This window comes from Python bivittatus, unplaced genomic scaffold, assembly GCF_059951505.1.
Source record: "Python bivittatus isolate LINGU-HERP-01145 unplaced genomic scaffold, Pbiv_v1 ctg000780_np1212, whole genome shotgun sequence".
Lineage (NCBI taxonomy): Eukaryota > Metazoa > Chordata > Lepidosauria > Squamata > Pythonidae > Python > Python bivittatus.
In genome coordinates, this window is record NW_028277108.1 from 3,279,564 (window position 1) to 3,298,410 (window position 18,847).

Below are 18,847 nucleotides of genomic sequence, written 5' to 3' on the forward strand. Positions count from 1 at the left end.
AGTGCCGTTACACTGCAGGACTTTTCCTCTTCTCCTCACCCTCCCTCAACCCCACCCCCCTTCAATTCCTGTCCTTGACACTAGATCTGGCTAGTTAATATGCCTGGAATGTGAAAACACCTATTGCTGAACTGTTTGGATTCCCAGGTTGGAAGATTATCTCACTCCGAAGAAGTTTTTGCAAAGATATATAAACTAACGGAGCTTGGCATGCCTCAGTCAAGTTGCCTTGGATAGTAAAGGCATCTTTCTTGAGAGGAGTACTACAGTCTACCATCAGCTTTTGACCAGCCAACAGCCACTATGATGATGCTACTGGTAGAAGATCTGGTAAGTGTAAAGCTACCTTCTGTAATCATTTTTAAAGGTGGGCACTGCATCCAGTTTAATAGCATGTGGGGTGAATAGCATGTCATAGGAATTGTGTCGCTAAGAGAAAACTGTTTCTTTTGATTGTGGATGAACTCATGCTACACATGTGAGAATTATATTGCAATGAAAGTGTCATTGGTGAATGGGTGTGGTCCTTCCAAGCAAACAAGAACAAAGAAACAAAATTTACCATTCGAATTTCAATTCACATATGAACTCACCTATGGCCTTAGCATAGCTGCGGTCCCACAGTTTTAACCACTACTAACCTGTTACATTGTGACAGTAATGATATTGTCCTACGTTAAACGATTATTATGAAGATTAATGAAATAATGATGTGTGTAAAATGCTTTAAGCCAGTAGGGAAAGGGTTATTTATCGCTGAAACTGTCGCTGAAGAAAATGGTCTAACTTTAGGTTAAATACAGGTTATACGTTTAACAGTAGTAGCTTATGTAGAAATATGCTGTACTATCGTTTAGCTTGCAAACTATTTAGAAAGGGAGCTTGGTCTTATTTAAGTGCCAACAAACTTTTAAAAAGAGAGTATTTATTGTATGTCATCTTTTGCCTTGTTGAGACATTCAAGATAGTTCACAACAAAATACAGCAAAAGCAGTGGTAGCGTGATGGGTTTAAAGCTACTAATACAGCCCTTGTGATTCAAAGTATTTTCAACTATGCATATACTATGCCAGGCACACAAACCTGGCTCGGAGACCCATTCTGGACAATGCAATAAAGAATCAAAACAGGACTTAAATGACCTAGCTTTAATAGGCCTCTAGTCACCTCTGGTGTTTATGACTGTGTTATTAATGGCAGCAAGTAGTAGTGAAGGAGTGGAAAGAAAATAGAAATGTTTCTGAAATAGTTGCTTATCTCAAACAATCCAATGAACACTTCAGCTGTAATTATAGCACATAGTTGTTGTTCTGACAAATAAGCAAACCCTTTAGTTATTCCACCACTCAGAGCTTAATTTGTCACCGAATATTGGTATGACAACCTGGATTGTTGTTTATTAGGTCTAGAAAATGAAAAGTGAAAGTATATGGGTAAGTCTCATGTAATTTCCTGAGAGTATTATTAGTGAATTTAATTGGACTGAACATAGTGGGTCTTATTTCTGAGTAGATATGCATGGACTACTGTAGTTTGATCTGAAAGAGGTCTGAGTAAATCTTTCATGAAATGTGGATTTCTGTCCTTTCAATGTATATATGGTTTGTCAACAACTCACAAATAAAACTGGTGTGAATTCAAGAACAACATGATAAATTTTGTACACCCAGGAGATTTTACAGCAGGATCCCAAGTCACTTTAAGCTTCTTCTAAGCCAGAAAGCATTTCAAAGCAGATGGCATAGGAGTCTGTCAGTCTATAGAGGGTGGGAAAGAGAAAGGGAGTAGGATATTTAAAACACACACACACACACACACAACCATTGTGCTCTTGGATAGATTCTCCATAATTTCTCTTAATCCAGCTAAACATAGTCATGACTAAAACCCACTGGAAGCATTGGGATTTATAGAAGTCACAACTAAGTTGTTTCAGTGATTTCAGTGAGATGTAGCAACATCTAACTTTAGCTGTTGCATACTGTGAATGCTGCATGCTTGCAACGGAAAAACTTGATTTTAAATTTAATATAAATGTATTAAGGGCACTGATTTTTTTCTCTTCAATGTAAGATCTTCTGTATCTGAGTCCATTCACATCCAAATCGTCCCATGTATTGCCACCTCTGCAAATGCTAAGTCTAATTCAAGCTCATTCCCCTTTCTACCTGTCTGTTCTGATGCCTCTGCTTAGTAACAGGTGCCTAGTTATCATATCATTACTGCAACAATTGCTTAGTTGCAGGCAACTAGAAGTCCTGGCATTAGTTGATGACTAGGCGTGTGCAGCTTAGTGACTGTATGGCTAATTCACATTAATATATAAAAGTCTGCCCTGGCACACTTAAAGCTTCTGGGCTTTCATTGCCCCAGGTCACACTGCTGCTGTGATGGCAAGTGCCCTAATGTAAGTTTAGATGTTGCAACCCAATACATCCGTGGTCCACAGTAGTAATTGGTCTACAGTTTCCTTAGTCAGTCTACCATCCTATCTCCAGCCCTCCTCTGTGTGGGTGAGGGAGAACCGCAGGATTATTTTCTTCAGGGTTTCTCTATTTTGTTACATACCTTGTCCCAGTCTCTCAGATTGCTGCCAGCCTTAACTGTTTTCCTTGAACCACTCAGTCTCTTGATAACTATCCTACTCTTGCGATTTTGTCATTCCCTCCTAACAGAATTGAGCATGCTGTTCTTAAGGACTAATGATAGCCCTCTTGCTTTTTCCCCCTCTGGCTCTTTCCAAGCTTCACTGTCACCAATTTCTCCTTTGGGTTTCTCTTTTGCAGTCTGTTGCCTCTGCTGCATCCTTTCTTCAGACTCCTTGCTTCTGAATATCCTGATACTTAACCTTTTCCCACAGACATTGGATTGCAAGTATACTATTGCCCTCAGCAATGCAGTTCATGCTTTCTTATCAGCTCACTTACCTTTCCTCAAGGTGCTGCCTCTCATGATGATCTTGGGCCATTGATTTCACTTCTATTTCTCAACAGGTTTTTTCTTCTGCATCTCCCAGTGGTTGTGCAACCTGTTTTTCATACGCTTTCTCCATGTCTTGGTCTGTCAGGGACAACTTTTTGGAACTTTAAGCTTAAGGACTAATGATAGCCCTCTTGCTTTTTTGTTTCCTTTCACAGATGACAGGCAAAAAGACAGATGGTAGAGAAACAGGGGATTTCCTTCCGGAGGACTTCAAAGATGGAGAATATGAAGCTACAGTGAGATTAGAGAAGCAAGAGGACCTGAAGACGGTCATTGATCCCTCAGTGACACGTCGCAATTTGACTTACAAAGAGGAGAAGGAGCTGCAAGCTGAGGTAAAATATTGAGTTCTTGTGTATCTTCTAGGAGTATATCACCAATGTTTTGATTTACTGTTGTTCTCTACTACAATCATATCAGAAGGAATGTTAGGTCACAGGTCAAAGATTCTGGTAGGATTATGCTGAAAATTAGGAAAAGGTCACTCAGTCAAGCCTAATTATAATGAGAAAACCAGGAATTTGAGATGTGAAAGAAATTAGAAGGATGAGCTATTGAGAATCCCTGGGGAATGCCTAAGCTTTGCATTCATGATATAACACAATTTCACTTTCAAAGAAGTTCTAGCTGAAAGCTTCTCAAGCCACAAAGTTTGTTTTGAGCATCTGGACTATGTCTGCTACTCATGGAGCATCAGACAAGATCGACCACAGAAACTTCATGGTACAAGTCCATATGAGTATGATTTAAAAACTCCTCAGATGCTATAGGTGGTAGCAGGTTATTTGCTTCCCTACCTATTTACCTATAAAAAGGAATACCAGATTAGAAAACTCTAATGCTTGTAGTTCTTCTCCTGCCATGCAGCAAATGATTGTACAGTTATCCTTAGCCAAAAACACAAAAAAACCCCCCAAAAGTCTTGCTAGGGCAATCTTCCCCAATCTATCATCCTCTAGACATGTTGGGTTGGAACCTCCCAGAAGTCCCAACAGAATGGAACTCAAGAAGTCGATGCCCCAACACATCCGCAGGAAGATGAGTTGGAGAGACACTAGAGCTCTTATTAGCAAACTGGCAGAAAATCATCAGGCTAGAATTTAAATGACAGAATTTGTTGGCAAACTATCCCATTGATTTACAGATGTAAGTTATCTTGCTCTTGATTTAATGTTAATGTGAGCCCATTGCAAAGGATCTGAAATGCTCCCCTTGGATAGATTCAGAAGCATTAGAATAGGAAAACTGATCAGGATTTTTGTACAGATTGTTCTACTGGCCCTCTGAGAATGTGCAGGAATCATAAATGCAGCTTCTGTACTGTTTGTTTATTCATTTATTAAATCAATTTATATAGCCATCCAATCAACATGCAACATAGGATGGCATAGACAATGAAAAAACAGCAAATAATCCCAAAAAGACATTAAAAGATAGTAAAACTTTTTGTGCTAGAGGTACAATAACTTCAAACAGGCCTGGACAGTTGTAAACAGTTAAGATCAGTGTTTCTCAACCTTGGCTGCTTTAAGCTGTGTGGACTTCAACTCCCAGAATTCCCCAGCCAACATAGTTAGGGTTAGGGTTAGTTGGCTGGGGAATTCTGGGAGTTGAAGTCCACACAGCTTAAAACAGCCAAGGTTGAGAAACACTGGTTAAGATGAACACAAAATCTCCTGACCTAGTGTGGGGGGGAGGAGGGGGGGGGAGGACTAGATCTCCAGAGCATTCTAAAAGGCAGGCAGGGTTGGGGCCATCTACTGTAAATCTCAGGGAGAATGTTGTTCCATAGGGCAGGCATGACAATAGTCTCCAAAAATGGTCTCCTGGGTGCTGCCAGATGACACTGTTTAAGTGACAGGACCCAGAACAGATCTTCTCAAGCGGGCAAACTTTTTCAGAGACAGGCCATCCTGTGGAGTCCTTGGGGTTCTCTGAGCTTGGTTGTTTTCTTACAAACGTTTTGTTACCCGGCTAGGCAACATCTTCATTGCAGGCCATCCTGCAAGTAACCAGGCCTTGCCCTATGAAGAGCTTTATATATTACATTACAGGTTACAGCCAGCTCCTGGAATTGCTAGAAGTCTACTGGTAACCAGTGCAGCTTATGAAGCTATAATGCAATTACTCACACTGCTGCATTCTAAAACAGCTCAGGCTTCCAAGCGAACTTCAAGGGCAAACCCGTATAGAGTGTGTTAGGGTAATCCAGATGAGAGGTGATCATGACATGAATGACATAAATAGGACCTCCCAGTTCAGGAATGGGCACCATTGCCGCACAAAATGGATTTGTATATAGGCCCTCTGAGCCATGGCTGCCATTGGGTCTTCAAGCAGGAGCCATGAGTCTAGGAGGATCTCCAAATTGCATAGTGGCCTATATGGAGTAGTGCAACGCCATCCAGGACTAAAGTTGGAAACCTTCTGGAACCAGTGGTCAAAAAAGTCACCCATTCAATCTTGCCTCCATACACCAAGATTAAATTTCAGTGACATGACACCTAATCCCATGCTGATAGATGACCCTACCTAGAGGCCTCTCATATAGATATTGAAATGGGGAAAAAAATCAAAGCCTGTGGCACCCCACAAAGTAAGGACCAAGAGCTAGACCTTTCCCCCCATCAACATTGATTGGAACTTACCCTGGAGAAAGGAGAAGAACCACTGTAACACCATGCCCTCCACTCCTAATCCCCTGAGCCAGTCCAGAAGGATATCAGGCTCAGTGGTACTGAAGGCTAGTGAGAGATCAAGGAGGACTAGGATAGATTAGAGGGCCAGGTTCCAATCATAGGTCATTGTTCTCTCAGTACTGTTCCCACACCTAAAACCCAGCTGAAAGTGATCCAGATAATTTGTTTCTCCCAGAGGAAATGTTTTTTCAAGATTTGTGGAACAAGATCCTGGATTGCATGGAGAGCTGTACTGAGACTTACCCCATGTTCTTTAAGACTGGCCAGCAAGATGACCCCACAAGGTCACAAGCAGGATATGAATTAGATGGTTCTTCACCATCGCATGTCCCTATTAAATCTGAATACAGCAAAGACATATCTTCTGTACACAGAGGTTCTACTGTGACCCACTGTCACTGGAACCAACATCAGAATATTGCCATGAATCCTTAGTCTCTAACAGGGGATCCTGCTCTCCAAAATGTTAGCTGGCAACTAATGTTCTCCCGCAAGATACAAGTTGCAGTGAGTCAATTTACTTCTCTTCCCATTTCTACTTTTACATTTTTCCAGATGAAAGTTAAGATTCCATGGTTTTTAACTTTCTTGTTTAATTATGTGTGGGAATGGGAGGGGAAGAGAGTGAAAACACACACCCACACCTGAAAACTTTTAAGATTTAGTTTTTTAGTTACTTTGAAAAGAAATAATACCTAATAACTATTTATATACATACCTCTTATGAATTTACAATGGACTTATTCCTTGCACAGTGGCTGTGCTGTTTTTCTTACTACCAGAATATACTGGCTTTTAGTTTGTAATATATATTACTTTATAACTTATTAGCCTATCTGATAGAGTCATTTTTGACATTCAGCCACCGCAACATGATTATCATGCTCAGGTACAATAAATCAACCAGGGTCACTACAGAAATGAGATTCTATCAGTATTTCCCCGAATATGGGGGAAACAGTACTAATATCAGCAAAATTAATCTTTGAAGTAGCAGATTACTATGACCAAGCCAATTAGGAATTTAAAGTTTCATTGGTGATGATGGATTATTTAGGTGAAGCATTACAGAACAATGCTGAATTTAAAGATATGCAAATGTTCAGATTTTAACGAGTTTGGAATCAGGCCCTTCCCCTGACAAAGCTTGTAGTAAAGATGCATTTTGAAAATAGTTGATCAAGAATCACTTCAAAAAATAGATTCAAGGGGGCTGTTGGTGCAATAACTATTATACATAATGGAATAGGTTGTCACTTAATGTTGCGCTCATTAACACCTTGTGAAAAGTCATTTGAGCTGCTGCGCTGTAGAAAGATGTGTCAGCTCGTATTTAAAGCAGAGACAACATACTCCTAAATGGTTCTCAAATAACTCATAACTGCATCATGTAACAGACTGTTGCCTCTTACTCATCTACTGATCTTACCTTTGAAGGACTAGCAGGAGAATTTCAGGAACCTATTCTATGATGTCTAGCTCATTTGGCTGAATCAACACATTTCTCAATTTGTTCTGCTGTCTCTACTTCTCTCTCTCTCTCTCTTTTTGTGCCTCCAAATCAGTCATGACCCCTGATGACTACATGGACAAGTCCACACAATTTTCTCAGCAGCCTTTTTGGAACTGGTTGGCCATTGCCTTCTTCCTATGGCTAAGAGAAGACTGACCCAAAGTCACTCAGCTGGCTTTCTGCCTAAGGCAGGATTAGAACACACAAGCCTCTTGCCTCCCAGCCTAACACCTTACACCTTTAACCAATACCCCAAACTAGCTCTGAGTTCTCCCTCTAGATTCCCTCAAAAAGCTACTTTTATCACAACTTTTTAATAGAGTAAGTTTACCTATGCAATCAAGTATTCTATCTCCTAATATATTTAGTGACTTATATTATTAGTAGTACAGATGCATTACTATTTATTTATTTATTTATTTATTTATTTATTTATTAATGGGGGGACTCTGGGCAGCTCACAACACATTAAAAACAATAAATAAATATACAATTAAAAGCCTATATCCACAGTTATAAAAGATGAAGGAAAAAGTCCAGGAGGCCAATGGTTCAGGGCAGCAACGCCCGGCCTCTAAGGGGCTAGCCAACTCCACAATTGATGGCTTCCCTCCCCACCCCAGGGCAGATGGCAGAGCCAGGTCTTCAGATCCCTCCGAAAGGCCAGGAGTGAGGGGGCCAATCTCACCTCTGGGGGCAAGATATTCCAAAGGGCGGGGGCTACAGCAGAGAAGGCCCACCTTCTGGACCCTGCTAGTCGAAGTTCTTTTGCCGAGGGGGTCCGGAGCACGCCCTTTCTGTGTGGGACAGGTTAAAGTTGTGGGGGAGAAGCGGTCCATCAGGTAACCTGGTCCCATGCCATGTAGGGCTTTAAAGGTAATAACCAACACCTTGAATTGGACCCGGAAGCAAACTGGTACCCAAAGCAGCTCGCGGAGCAACGGTGTTATGTGGATCCTTCTTCGGGCCACAAAAATAGCTTGCGCAGCTGCATTCTGAACCAGCTGAAGCTTCTGGATACTCTTCAAGGGTAGCCCTATGTAGAGCGCATTGCAGTAGTCTATCTGGGAGATAACAAGGGCATGAGTGACCATTCGAAGGGCATCCCGATCCAGGAAAGGGCATAACTCGTGCATAACCCGAAGTTGTGCAGAGGCCCTCCTGGCCATGGCTGCCACCTGCTCTTCGAGCAGGAGCCGTGAGTCCAGGAGGACCCCCAGATTATGCACTGGGTCTGTCTGGGGCAGTGCTACCCCATCCAGCACCAAAGATGACAAAGTCCCGGATACAGAGGACCCATTAACCCATAGCCACTCCGTCTTACCAGGGTTCAGCTGAAGCCTGTTGTTCCCCATCCAGACCCTTACAGCCTCCAGGCACCGCGAGAGGGCAGTCACGGCATCACTTACCTCACCTGGGACGGAGATGTATAATCGAGTATCATCAGCATACTGATGATACCTCATCCCATGATGGCGGATGATCTCACCCAGCGGTTTCATGTAGGTGTTGAAAAGGAGCGGAGAAAGAACCGGAGCCTGCGGCACCCCACAGAGGAGGGGCCGAGGATGGGCCCTCTCACTCCCTATCACCACCGATTGGGTTCGGCCCTGAAGAATGGAGGTGAACCAGCACAAGACCGTGCTGCCCACCCCCAATTCCCTGAGTCGTCCCAACAGGATACCGTGGTCAATGGTATCAAAAGCCGCTGAGAGATCAAGGACAGCAAGGATGGTCGCACTTCCACCATCCCGCTCCCACCAAAGATCATCCATAAGTGCGACCAGTGCCGTTTCCATTCCATAACCGGGCCTGAAACCTGACTGAAAAGAGTCCAGATAATCTTTTTCCTCCAGAACCCTTTGGAGCTGTGATGCCACCAGTTTCTCAACCACCTTCCCCAAAAAGGTGAGGTGGGAGACTGGGTGGAAATTGTCCAGTACAGAAGGATACAGGGAGAGTTTCTTGAGGAGGGGGTGCACCAACACCTCTTTAAAGGCAGCTGGAAACACTCCCTCCCACAAGGATGTATTAACTATCACCTGGATCCAACCGCATGTCACCTCCCAAGCTGCTTTCACCAGCCAGGAGGGGCATGGGTCCAAATGACAAGTGGTGGCCTTCACAATCCAGAGGATCCTGTCCACTTCCTCAGGAACAACAGGATCAAACTGTTCCCTGATAACTGGGCAAGAACGATCCCCTGGTATCTCCCCAGACCCTGCGCCACGCTCGGAGTCTAACTTGGAACGAATCCGAGCGATTTTATCCTGCAGATGTTCTGAAAATTCCTCCACGCGGCCCTGCAAATGAATTCCCAGCTCCCCCCTACCAAGAGGGATCTAGTGATCCCAAACAGGGCCACTGGGCGGCACTCTGCAGATGCAATAAGGGCAGAGAAGTATTGGCGCTTCGCTGCTCTTATTGCCACAATGTAGCGGCTCTAACCTGTGTTCAGTCAGATTCAGTCTTTGTCTTCCTCCAGCGGCACTCTAGACGTCTCTTAACTCTCTTCAGCACCCTCAACTCCTCTGTAAACCACGGGGAGTGTCGGGGCTGATGTGGCAAGAGAGGTCGCATAGGCGCGATCCTGTCCAAGGCCCCGGTTGCCTCCCTATTTCAAGAAGCAGCCAAGGCCTCCGCTGGACTGTGCAGCAGATCCACAGGAATACCCCCCAGCTCCCTTTGAAACCCTGACAGGTCCATCAGGCGCTGGGGGTGGACCAATCGCATGGGTCCTGCCTCCCTGCGGAGGGGGGTGGCATAGGAGAAACTCAGGGTCACCAGGACGTGATCTGACCATGACAACGAGGAAAGCTGTAACTCTCCCCTCAGATCGCTTTGCCATTGCTCCGACAAGAAAACCAAATCTGGCATGTGGCCACTGTCTCGGGTTGGGTCCTGCACAATTTGAGACAGGCCCATGGCTGCCATGGTAGCCATGAACTCCTGAGCTGCCTCCAAGGTCCGTCCCAGGGATGGCAACTTGACGTCCCCCAGAACCATAAGCCTGGGGAACTCCATCACCAGCCCCGAGACGGCCTCCAGCAGCTCAGGCAGGGAGGTTGCCAGCCACAAGGAGGCTGGTACAGTAGCAGCACTCCCAACTGTTTTCAGGAGCCCAACCTAAGAAACAGTGTCGCATAGCTGGAGACTTGTGGAGCAATGCCCCTGAAGGCCACCAGAGACTCTCGAATGATGACAGCCACCCCTCCTCCCCTGCCCTGGTATCTCTGGGCACATTTCTGAGAGGGGCACTCCCCTCTCGGGCCCCAACCAGGTCTTGGTAATACATGCCAGGTCCGCCCCCTCCTCGGTGATCAAGTGACATATGAGGGGGGCCTTGTTTTTAACCAACCCGCCATTAAGCAGCAGCAGCTGGAGGCCAGGGCCCCTATGAACCTGTTGACCAGGGCCTGGGATCAAGCAAGGAGAGCCGGAACACACTACCAGTAACACATACCAGGGGTGTCTTCCCAGAAGATGGCCCGCCCTCCAGCTCCCACCATATCATCCCCTACCCGTCACCACCTAATTATACAAGTATAATTATTGTGCAAGACTTCTTTTCCAACATTTTCTGTACTGAAATCTCAGATAGGAAGGAGGGGACTTGCAGAGACAAAATCCATGGTTCTTTCCACCCCTCAAGGTTATTTTCTCTGTATACCTACCAACAACATAGCTTTTAAAATCTGCACTCCTGCACATCAGCTCCAGACCTAGGCATTTGGCTATCAAACTTAAGAAACAAACCAATCAAAAACCAGTAATCACACCTGCCACGATAAAATTAAAATTGATGCAGTCACTGGATTCCTTTAGAGAAATGTGCTCATTGAACTCTATGAGACTTAATTGCTGGACACTGCCCTGGGGCATCTGTGAGGTGGGGGGAGAGGTAGGGAGAGTAAAAGAAGTCAAAAGAAAGCTGCAACCATGGATCAAAACCTTTCCTCTTTTTAACACGCATCACTGCCATGCCTTCCTTTATGGAACATCTGGAAACATTGCTTCCTCTTTCTTTTGCAACCACAGTGCAAAAAAGAGGATTGATCATGCTATAAAGACAAGTGAAAAAAAACAAGTGGGCATCCTTATAACCCTGCTTACTTTTCTCAAAACATTTTTGCACTGTATGATAAGCCCAGGTGGTTTCTTTCTTTAATATGCCTTCCCCACTATAATTGTACTTAGAATATTGACACAGCAGTGACTCAGAAACAAAATGGCTTCAATGTAGGGTTTCAATTTTTTACAGGTATAGCTCACTCTAGAGCAGTGTTTCTCAACCTTGGGAACTTTAAGTGTGTGGACATCAACTCCCAGAATTCCCCAGCCAGCATAGCTGTCTGGGGAATTCTGGGAGTTGAAGTCCACACACCTTAAAGTCCCCAAGGTTGAGAAACACTGCTCTAGACAGCCCTGTGTAGTCCAATTCAGATGAAAACCAGAGGAGATTCTGAGGGAGGGGTGATCCCAGCTAATTTCAGGAGGCTAGCAGTGTATTTCACTTCAGGATCTGAATCCAGAACTTCTACCTGATTTAATTTAATTTTGATGCATTCAACCTACAGCTTATAATGCAGATGAAGGGTACAACTGTGGTTGAATCTAACATGAAAATGGAAGATTTCCCTTTCCTCATTTTGAGTAGAAAGGAGGAAGAGAAGCTAGTAGATCATCTTCTGAAATGATTCATTCTGTTCCCCATCAAATGATGAGAGATTCTTTTAGATTACAGATTCAATCTGTGTTGGCTGGGGAATTCTGGGAGTTGAAGTCCACACTTCTTAAAGTTGCCAAGTTTGAAAAACACTGAGTTACAGCCTAAAGCAAAATTGTCTGTATGGTTGGAAATGCTTTGAGATTCATATGTTAATAATACTGTATTGTGCTTCTTTCGGGACAGTCATATACAAACTACCTTACTGTATTGTTCATTCCTTTTGTCCAGCTCAAGAAAAAGAAGCTAGAGGCAAGAACAAAACTTGAAAACCTGGAAGACCTTGAAAAAATCATTAATCTGAAGAAAAGGAAAAAAGTCAAGAAGGTCAAAGTCCCTGTTTGCAAGGAGCCTGAGCAAGAAATTATAGTGCGTTCAAGTAACAAAGTATTTTAATTTCTTCTGTTCTGCATTTAGTGGCTTCCCCCAGTGGTGATCATCTCTTTCTGCTCTATATCAGACAGGACCTGTGGATGTCCCCACATTTTTAAAAGCTGCCTTGGAGAACAACATGCCAGTGATTGAAAAGTATTTAGCAGACAAAGGGGATCCAGATGCTTGTGATGAGGTATATTGGCTCTGATTGGTTTCTGTAGTATTTGTTTGACCCTAGTTGAACAGTTTTCCCCAAAAGGGGACACTACAAGGTGTCTCTCCAGTCTTTCCTCCTCTAACACTGCAAAGAAAGGCCTAACCTTGAGGGTTACATCCAACACTTAATACTTCCCTCTTGCCTCCCTGATATTAGAGCTCCCAAAATCAGCAGAGGGAAATAAATAATATTAAAAAAAAAAAAAGATAGACTGGAGCACAGCTGAATGTGTGCCAGAAGAAATTCCAGATAATTATTATAGGATTTATAGACCAGTGTGCCCCAAATCTATATGGCAGTTTTGGTGCTATACACACATATACACACACAGTCTAGATGGCAATACTTAGCTAACATCAGGCTGATCCAGAAAACTAAACTAAGTTGGCTCTGGTTAGTACTTATATGGAAGACTATCAGGAAATCTGAGGACTATAGATTAGAAAATCACCAGGAGAAAGAGAGAGGGAGAGATAGCATTTTAAAAATAAAAAAGGCAGTTGTTTATGATTTATTGTGCCATCTCTCTCCCAATTGACAGTATAAGCGTACGGCCTTGCACAGGGCATGCTCACAAGGACATCTGGCAATTGTGGAAAAGTTAGTAGAAGCTGGGGCTCAACTTGAATTCCAAGATATGGTAAGCGGAAACTGCACGCACGTGTCCTGTTCTTTGGGCTGATTCTCACAAACATGTGAAGCACCTGAATGAATTATGAGAAAGAGAAGGAGTCATGTGCTTATCCATTATTATTTTTGAACAGGGTATGCTAACACATAATAGAGACAGAATTAACATACCGTCTCACATTATACTTGCCTGGCTTCCTTGTATCATATGGTGGTGGTGGAGGCATCTTTAAAGTTAACTTTACTATGAATGAAGCCACACTGTGTCCAAGCCACAGGGTACTCTGCTTTATCCATAGTCTCAATCACATCAAGCAAACTTTTGTAGACAACAAACCCTCTTCTCAGGTTGACTTTCCAGCCGACATGAAGAAGTGAGCAGGATAAAGGGTGTGAGCTGTTTGGAGTGGGGCCAGCAGACATGGCTCCCCCCCCCCCCCCCGTTATTCATGTTAGCAATGCATACCTCTGGTCAGATGTAATTGCTAAGGAGACTGTTGTTTACTGCACTGCACAATTTATAAAGGGGACTTCATGATAAGTTGCCTTCTAAGGGTATGCTTCTGCGGCAATGGTACACACATGACTTTCCCAGCTTCCATGCCAAGCTAAGTATATGCAGAAACTTCTAGTCAAGTGGTAGGGCTTTCTGGCCCCTTGCTTGCGTGATTAAATTGGCACATGGGGAGTTGAACATATCCAGAGAGCACCAAAGTATAGACAACCAGTACACACGGATCAGTGTAAAAGTTACTACATAAATATTGGAACAGAGCACATAATGAATGTCATAAGACTGATTCTGAATTAGAGAGGGACTATAGCATAATAATAAAATGTATGCTTTATATAGAGCCATAGACAGAGAAAGGCAATTGTTTTTGACACTAGAAAGTAATAGCTACTAATCAAAAGAGACAAGAGTTTAACCTGGAATAAAGCTGTGCTTATGTTCCTCAGTGAGCACAGCTTAATCAAGTCTTGGTCACTAGGAACTATTGTATATATTCAGCAACTACCATGACCTCAGACCATCTATTGTCTGTAACCTGTTGGCTTGTATACAGAAAAATCTGGATCTTTTATGGAAAGATCTTTCAGCTTTAGTTAAAAACAACCTCTGTGTCCAAGACCCTGAAAAGTTGTTGCCAAACTAGAGGATGACCAGCCAAAAACCTGAATGCTTTTAAAGCAGGTATATGATTTCATTATTCCCACATTATTGTAATCTCCAGTTTTTTGTTTTGTTTCTTCTGATATAGCTTGAATCAACAGCTATTCATTGGACGTGTCGAGGCGGAAATGTAGAAGTCCTGAAATTCCTGTTAAACAAAGGGATAAACAGAAATGCCAAAGACAAGGTATTTTATTATAGTGGTCCCAAAAATTGATTTGGGGAAGATGTGACTCTGGAACCTGCTTGTCTGAAGTTCTTTTCTCAATCCAAGTTTATTGTCTGCCATTATGGATTATGCTTTTTTCCACTTTTTCCTTTCTGCTAGTTGCTCAGCAGTCCTTTGCATGTGGCAGTAAGGACAGGCCAGTATGAATGTGGAGAACATCTCATTGCCTGTGAAGCAGATCTCAATGCCAAAGACAGAGTAAGTATGTTCTCTCCTTCCTTGGTAGAGAATGGAGTAGGTGGTTTTGGAATGCTCATCAGAAGGCAATATTGAGCAAGAAGGACCTGGTATATGGTGGCTTTCTATGCTGTAAAAGTGGGCCATTCAAAATGATTCAGATACAGAGGAGGAGAGGCCTGTGATGCTACTAAATAGTATCCCATGAGTACCATGAATAGAGATGACCATCAGCCAAGCATCACCACTTTCTACATATCATGCAAAGGCCACAGATTTTCAGTAACAGTCCTTAATGCTTTTCAGTGTAATAAACAACCATTTCCTTTCAAATTACTGGATTGCTATCTGAATGCAATAGTTTTGCAGTCTTCTCCCCTCCAATGATCCATAAGAATGACAAACATCTTTCATAGAAACTACAACTCTAAAAAAAGAAATCACCCACACATTATTTTTACAAGCTGCAAGGAATTGCTGGAGATCTGAATTCAGCAAGAATCCTTGTTAGAGGATGTGCTTCTGAACATCACCAGAGTATTGCATGATTGCTGAGAAATTAAGCTGCAGAAGGTCCCATTAAAAATATAGAATATGCTCATAATACAGTTGTCCTGGATACAGAATGTTAGCTGATTCAGCTATCAATGAATGCTAACAGACATTAATGATAGTTTCAGTAAAAGGATGATTTATTAAGAAATACGTGAGGATAGAAAAGTATCACTTCTACCTAAAATACATTTTGAAGAGAAGGAAATGAATAAGAGTGAATGAGAGAGAGACAGAAACAGGAAATGTCTTTTGTGTCTTAAACACAGAGACCCATTTAACTAACCATGGGCCAGATGAGAAAGAGGGTTAGCATGTGAAGACCCCTTTTCTCTGTCTCCCCATTTTCCCTAGTGGTAAAAAGTGCTCATAATTACAAAGAGATGATACAAACTCCAACAGGTGAGGTAAGAACTAGCATTTCCCAGGCTAAAGAGAATTACTATGTGAACATAGATCAACTGTCCTCCAAGTTCATCAAGAGCATGGCCAAGATACATTGATTTAGAAAGTTGGGAGGAAAAAGCCTATATTTTAACCCTGAAACACTGACCTATAGATAAGCTTTGACTTCAGTGTACTATAGTAGACAAGCCTTCTGGGTGTACAAGGCTTTATTCTCATCTTCAATAAAAAGACAATCTTGCTGAGTCATTTCAGTGAATCTGCTGAATATGGAGCTAAGTGTCTGAAAGTGAAGATGCACAGCCATATCTCTGTCTGCAGCCTGACCCCACCCCATATTCCCCCACAATTTTTAGTACACCTGTGACAGTTAAAAAAAACTAAGCTTGAGAACCAACTTGTTTTTCAAATTTAGAAAATATTCCCTTAGCTCTTTGTCTAGATGACATGCCATTAGTGAGTAACTTGTAATTTATGAAGCTGACCTTAGTTTTCACATAGCATTTAGCATTGTGATGCAGGTTAAGTAAGGGCATATCTACATCTACATACTTGTTCCCTCTCTATAGGAATTCTAGTTACTTAAGGAATGGCAGCTTTTTCTATAACAGGATAGCAACAGTGTTTAGGATCCCTTCTATCCAGCCGATTCAGTTCAGTGCCGTGATATCATATGTCTTTTCTAACAGCTTTTGGTTGCACCACGTTGGTATCATTTATTAAGAATTGTCAATATTATGCATGACAAGCCTCCGAGACCATCATATTCAATTTTCCTTCCTTCTTCTAGGAGGGTGATTCTCCTATGCATGATGCAGTGAGATTAAATCGATATAAAATGATTCGACTCCTGATTCTCTATGGTGCCAACCTGAATGTAAAGAACGCTGTAAGTAGCTGGTTATTCCATTTACAGTTTTCCCCCACGGAAGCCATGTTGAAATCAGACAATGTCATGCATAGAGTAGATGCATTGAAACCAATAGTATTTACAATAACTGTGATTCAGTTTAGTTTCATGGATTTTAATGTGTCTATTTTAAATATGACGGATCAAACCCACAAATTGCAAATTACATATCCAATTATATTCATTATTAACATACTGCAAAATGAATACATTGCAGCCCTTCTCAAAAAAAATTCTTCCTACTGTTTTTAAATATATTTTTCTGTTGATTTTTTTTTTCAAATGACTCTAATGCTATATTCAGAAAAGACAGAATCTAAAATAGGCTCTTTTAAAGATGGGATTAAGTACTATTTTGGGAAGGGAAGGAAACATCGGATAGAGTCCTACAAGAGCATGTGACCATTTGGCAGATCATATCTGATCTGGGGGGCAAAGAAACCTTTTGCCCAACGTTGTGAAGCTATTTGGATTCAGATCAGAAAAGGTGCTTCAGAGGGGATGTAGAAGTTTGCTTCCTCTGTTATCACCTCCTTAAAGAAGCTACTCTGTTTCCTGGTCTTGCATGGGAGCTGTGCATTCCCAGGAAAAATATATTTGTGGAAACACAAATAAGGTGCAATAGGTTCATTGTACGCTGCTGCTATCTTCTCAAATGTGTGTTTTCCTGAGAATGCACAGCTACCAATAGAAGCTTAAAAAATGACCTGGCTTCCTTAAGGAAGTGCCAACAGCTGCAGGAAGCGTGTCCATGTCTCTTCCAAAATTTCTCGTTCCATATGCTCCATCAACTGGGACTTCTGCACTATTTGCTTGTTGGTGTGGCTTTCCTTAGGGCTGCAGGTTTTATACAGAATATGCAAACCAAAGCAGAATTTTGGATCTTTAAACTCATTTATAAACCTAGAAACATCTCATGGAAATGGATCCTAAAACTAATTGAAACCATTGCAGCGGGACGTGCTTGCAACAGATACCTCCAGTGGTTTAAATGGTTTCTTATATGCATTTGTTGATAATGCTATTTATTGGACATGTGTTCTAGAACTGATTGTGTTATATTATTTTTGTATTTTTAAACATAGGCAGGGTAAAATAAAGTGAGCAAAAGAAGTCCCTTTTTTGCTGTTATATGCCCTTGCGTATTTCAGTGCCTTGCTGCCTTTCTAGATTTGAGCATTTATGCCAAATTGATACCACTGGTAGGGTTTGGCTTGTCCATCTGGAACAGAAGATGCCCTTTTATGGTATTTTGGTTAGTCCTAATAAAGGTACTGCCTTGTGGATTTTGGGTGAAATATGTGTGATAGATGAATGGGATGAGAATTTATGGCAAGGGTACAACACTTTCTACTATATATGCTGGAAGCACATTCATTGTTCAGATTGAATTCCATGGTGGCATGAACTCTAGAAGTGGGAAACACCTATTTTCATGAATGTGTTTATTCAAAATGATGTGATCAGACACATGACAGGTCTTCCTCATTCTGCCCTGCAGGAAGTTGATCAAGCCCAAAAATATAAGCAAAAATCACATTCCAGGAAAAATAATCACATTTTCCTGACTGTCTTGTATAGGAAGGGAAAACTCCGATGGATCTTGTTCTACAGTGGCAAAATGGCACCAAGGAAATTTTCAACAACCTGAAGGAGAATGCTTATAAGAATTCTCCCATAGATACGTTCTGAAAACCAGATTCAAGGCTTCAGTGAATGACAAGTTTCTTTGCAAATGGCACAATTACCAGCATAAAGAACAGCGTGAAGAACAGTTCCATGATAAGTGATGCCATCTTCGCCTCATCAAGCAAGTGGTTTATTGCCTTTGTTAAGCCACATGGAATAAGTCTGAGGACAAAATATTCAAAGGCATAGCTTGAGTGTTACAATTCCACTGATTTCAAGTTGTTTTATTTATTCCTATTTATATCTTGTATTCCATTCTTCCCTCTTCCTTGGATAAAGTTTCTTTAGCTATTGTTTCTCTGCTGATCTTTCAAAAAGTCATGTTGATGCTACAGTTGTAGAGGGTTGCTGATGTGATAATCAGCCAGGAGCATTTATTCAAGACAATCACATTTCAGAATGTATTAGCAGCTTCCCAACAAGCTTCTCTCCCCCCAACTTAACCCCAACATAATTAATTTTTAAATGTCACCCAACATTTCTGCTGAATTGCTATTATCAGAGTAAACTGTTAAAGGAAAAGAATGGGTCTGGAGAACAGATGTATGGAAAGCAATGAAATTACAAAG

The 18,847-nt window shown here is 42.1% G+C and overlaps 1 protein-coding gene across 2 annotated transcripts; it reads left to right on the forward strand.

The window, feature by feature from the left end:
- Positions 1-18,705, forward strand: ANKRD1 (ankyrin repeat domain 1). Of its 2 annotated transcripts, none has more exons than XM_007425008.4 (9): positions 1-330; positions 3,138-3,317; positions 12,152-12,289; positions 12,381-12,488; positions 13,054-13,152; positions 14,405-14,503; positions 14,645-14,743; positions 16,470-16,568; positions 18,171-18,705. In XM_007425008.4, exons 1-9 carry the CDS (start codon positions 304-306, stop codon positions 18,279-18,281), a joined length of 960 nt encoding a protein of 319 aa, XP_007425070.1. In that variant the 5' UTR covers positions 1-303; the 3' UTR covers positions 18,282-18,705. The 2 variants fall into 2 exon arrangements, with proteins under 2 accessions (XP_007425070.1, XP_007425071.1); XM_007425009.4 differs by lacking the exon at positions 1-330 and adding an exon at positions 1,298-1,433.
- The last annotated feature ends 142 nt before the right edge of the window (positions 18,706-18,847 follow it).

Bases quoted from the DNA above. Each gene is read 5' to 3' on its own strand.
- ANKRD1 (XM_007425008.4), top strand. From the start codon at position 304: ATGATGATGCTACTGGTAGAAGATCTG. The intron at 331-3,137 runs GTAAGTGTAAAG...TTCCTTTCACAG, and splicing joins TGCTACTGGTAGAAGATCTG to ATGACAGGCAAAAAGACAGA. The intron at 14,504-14,644 runs GTATTTTATTAT...CCTTTCTGCTAG, and splicing joins ACAGAAATGCCAAAGACAAG to TTGCTCAGCAGTCCTTTGCA.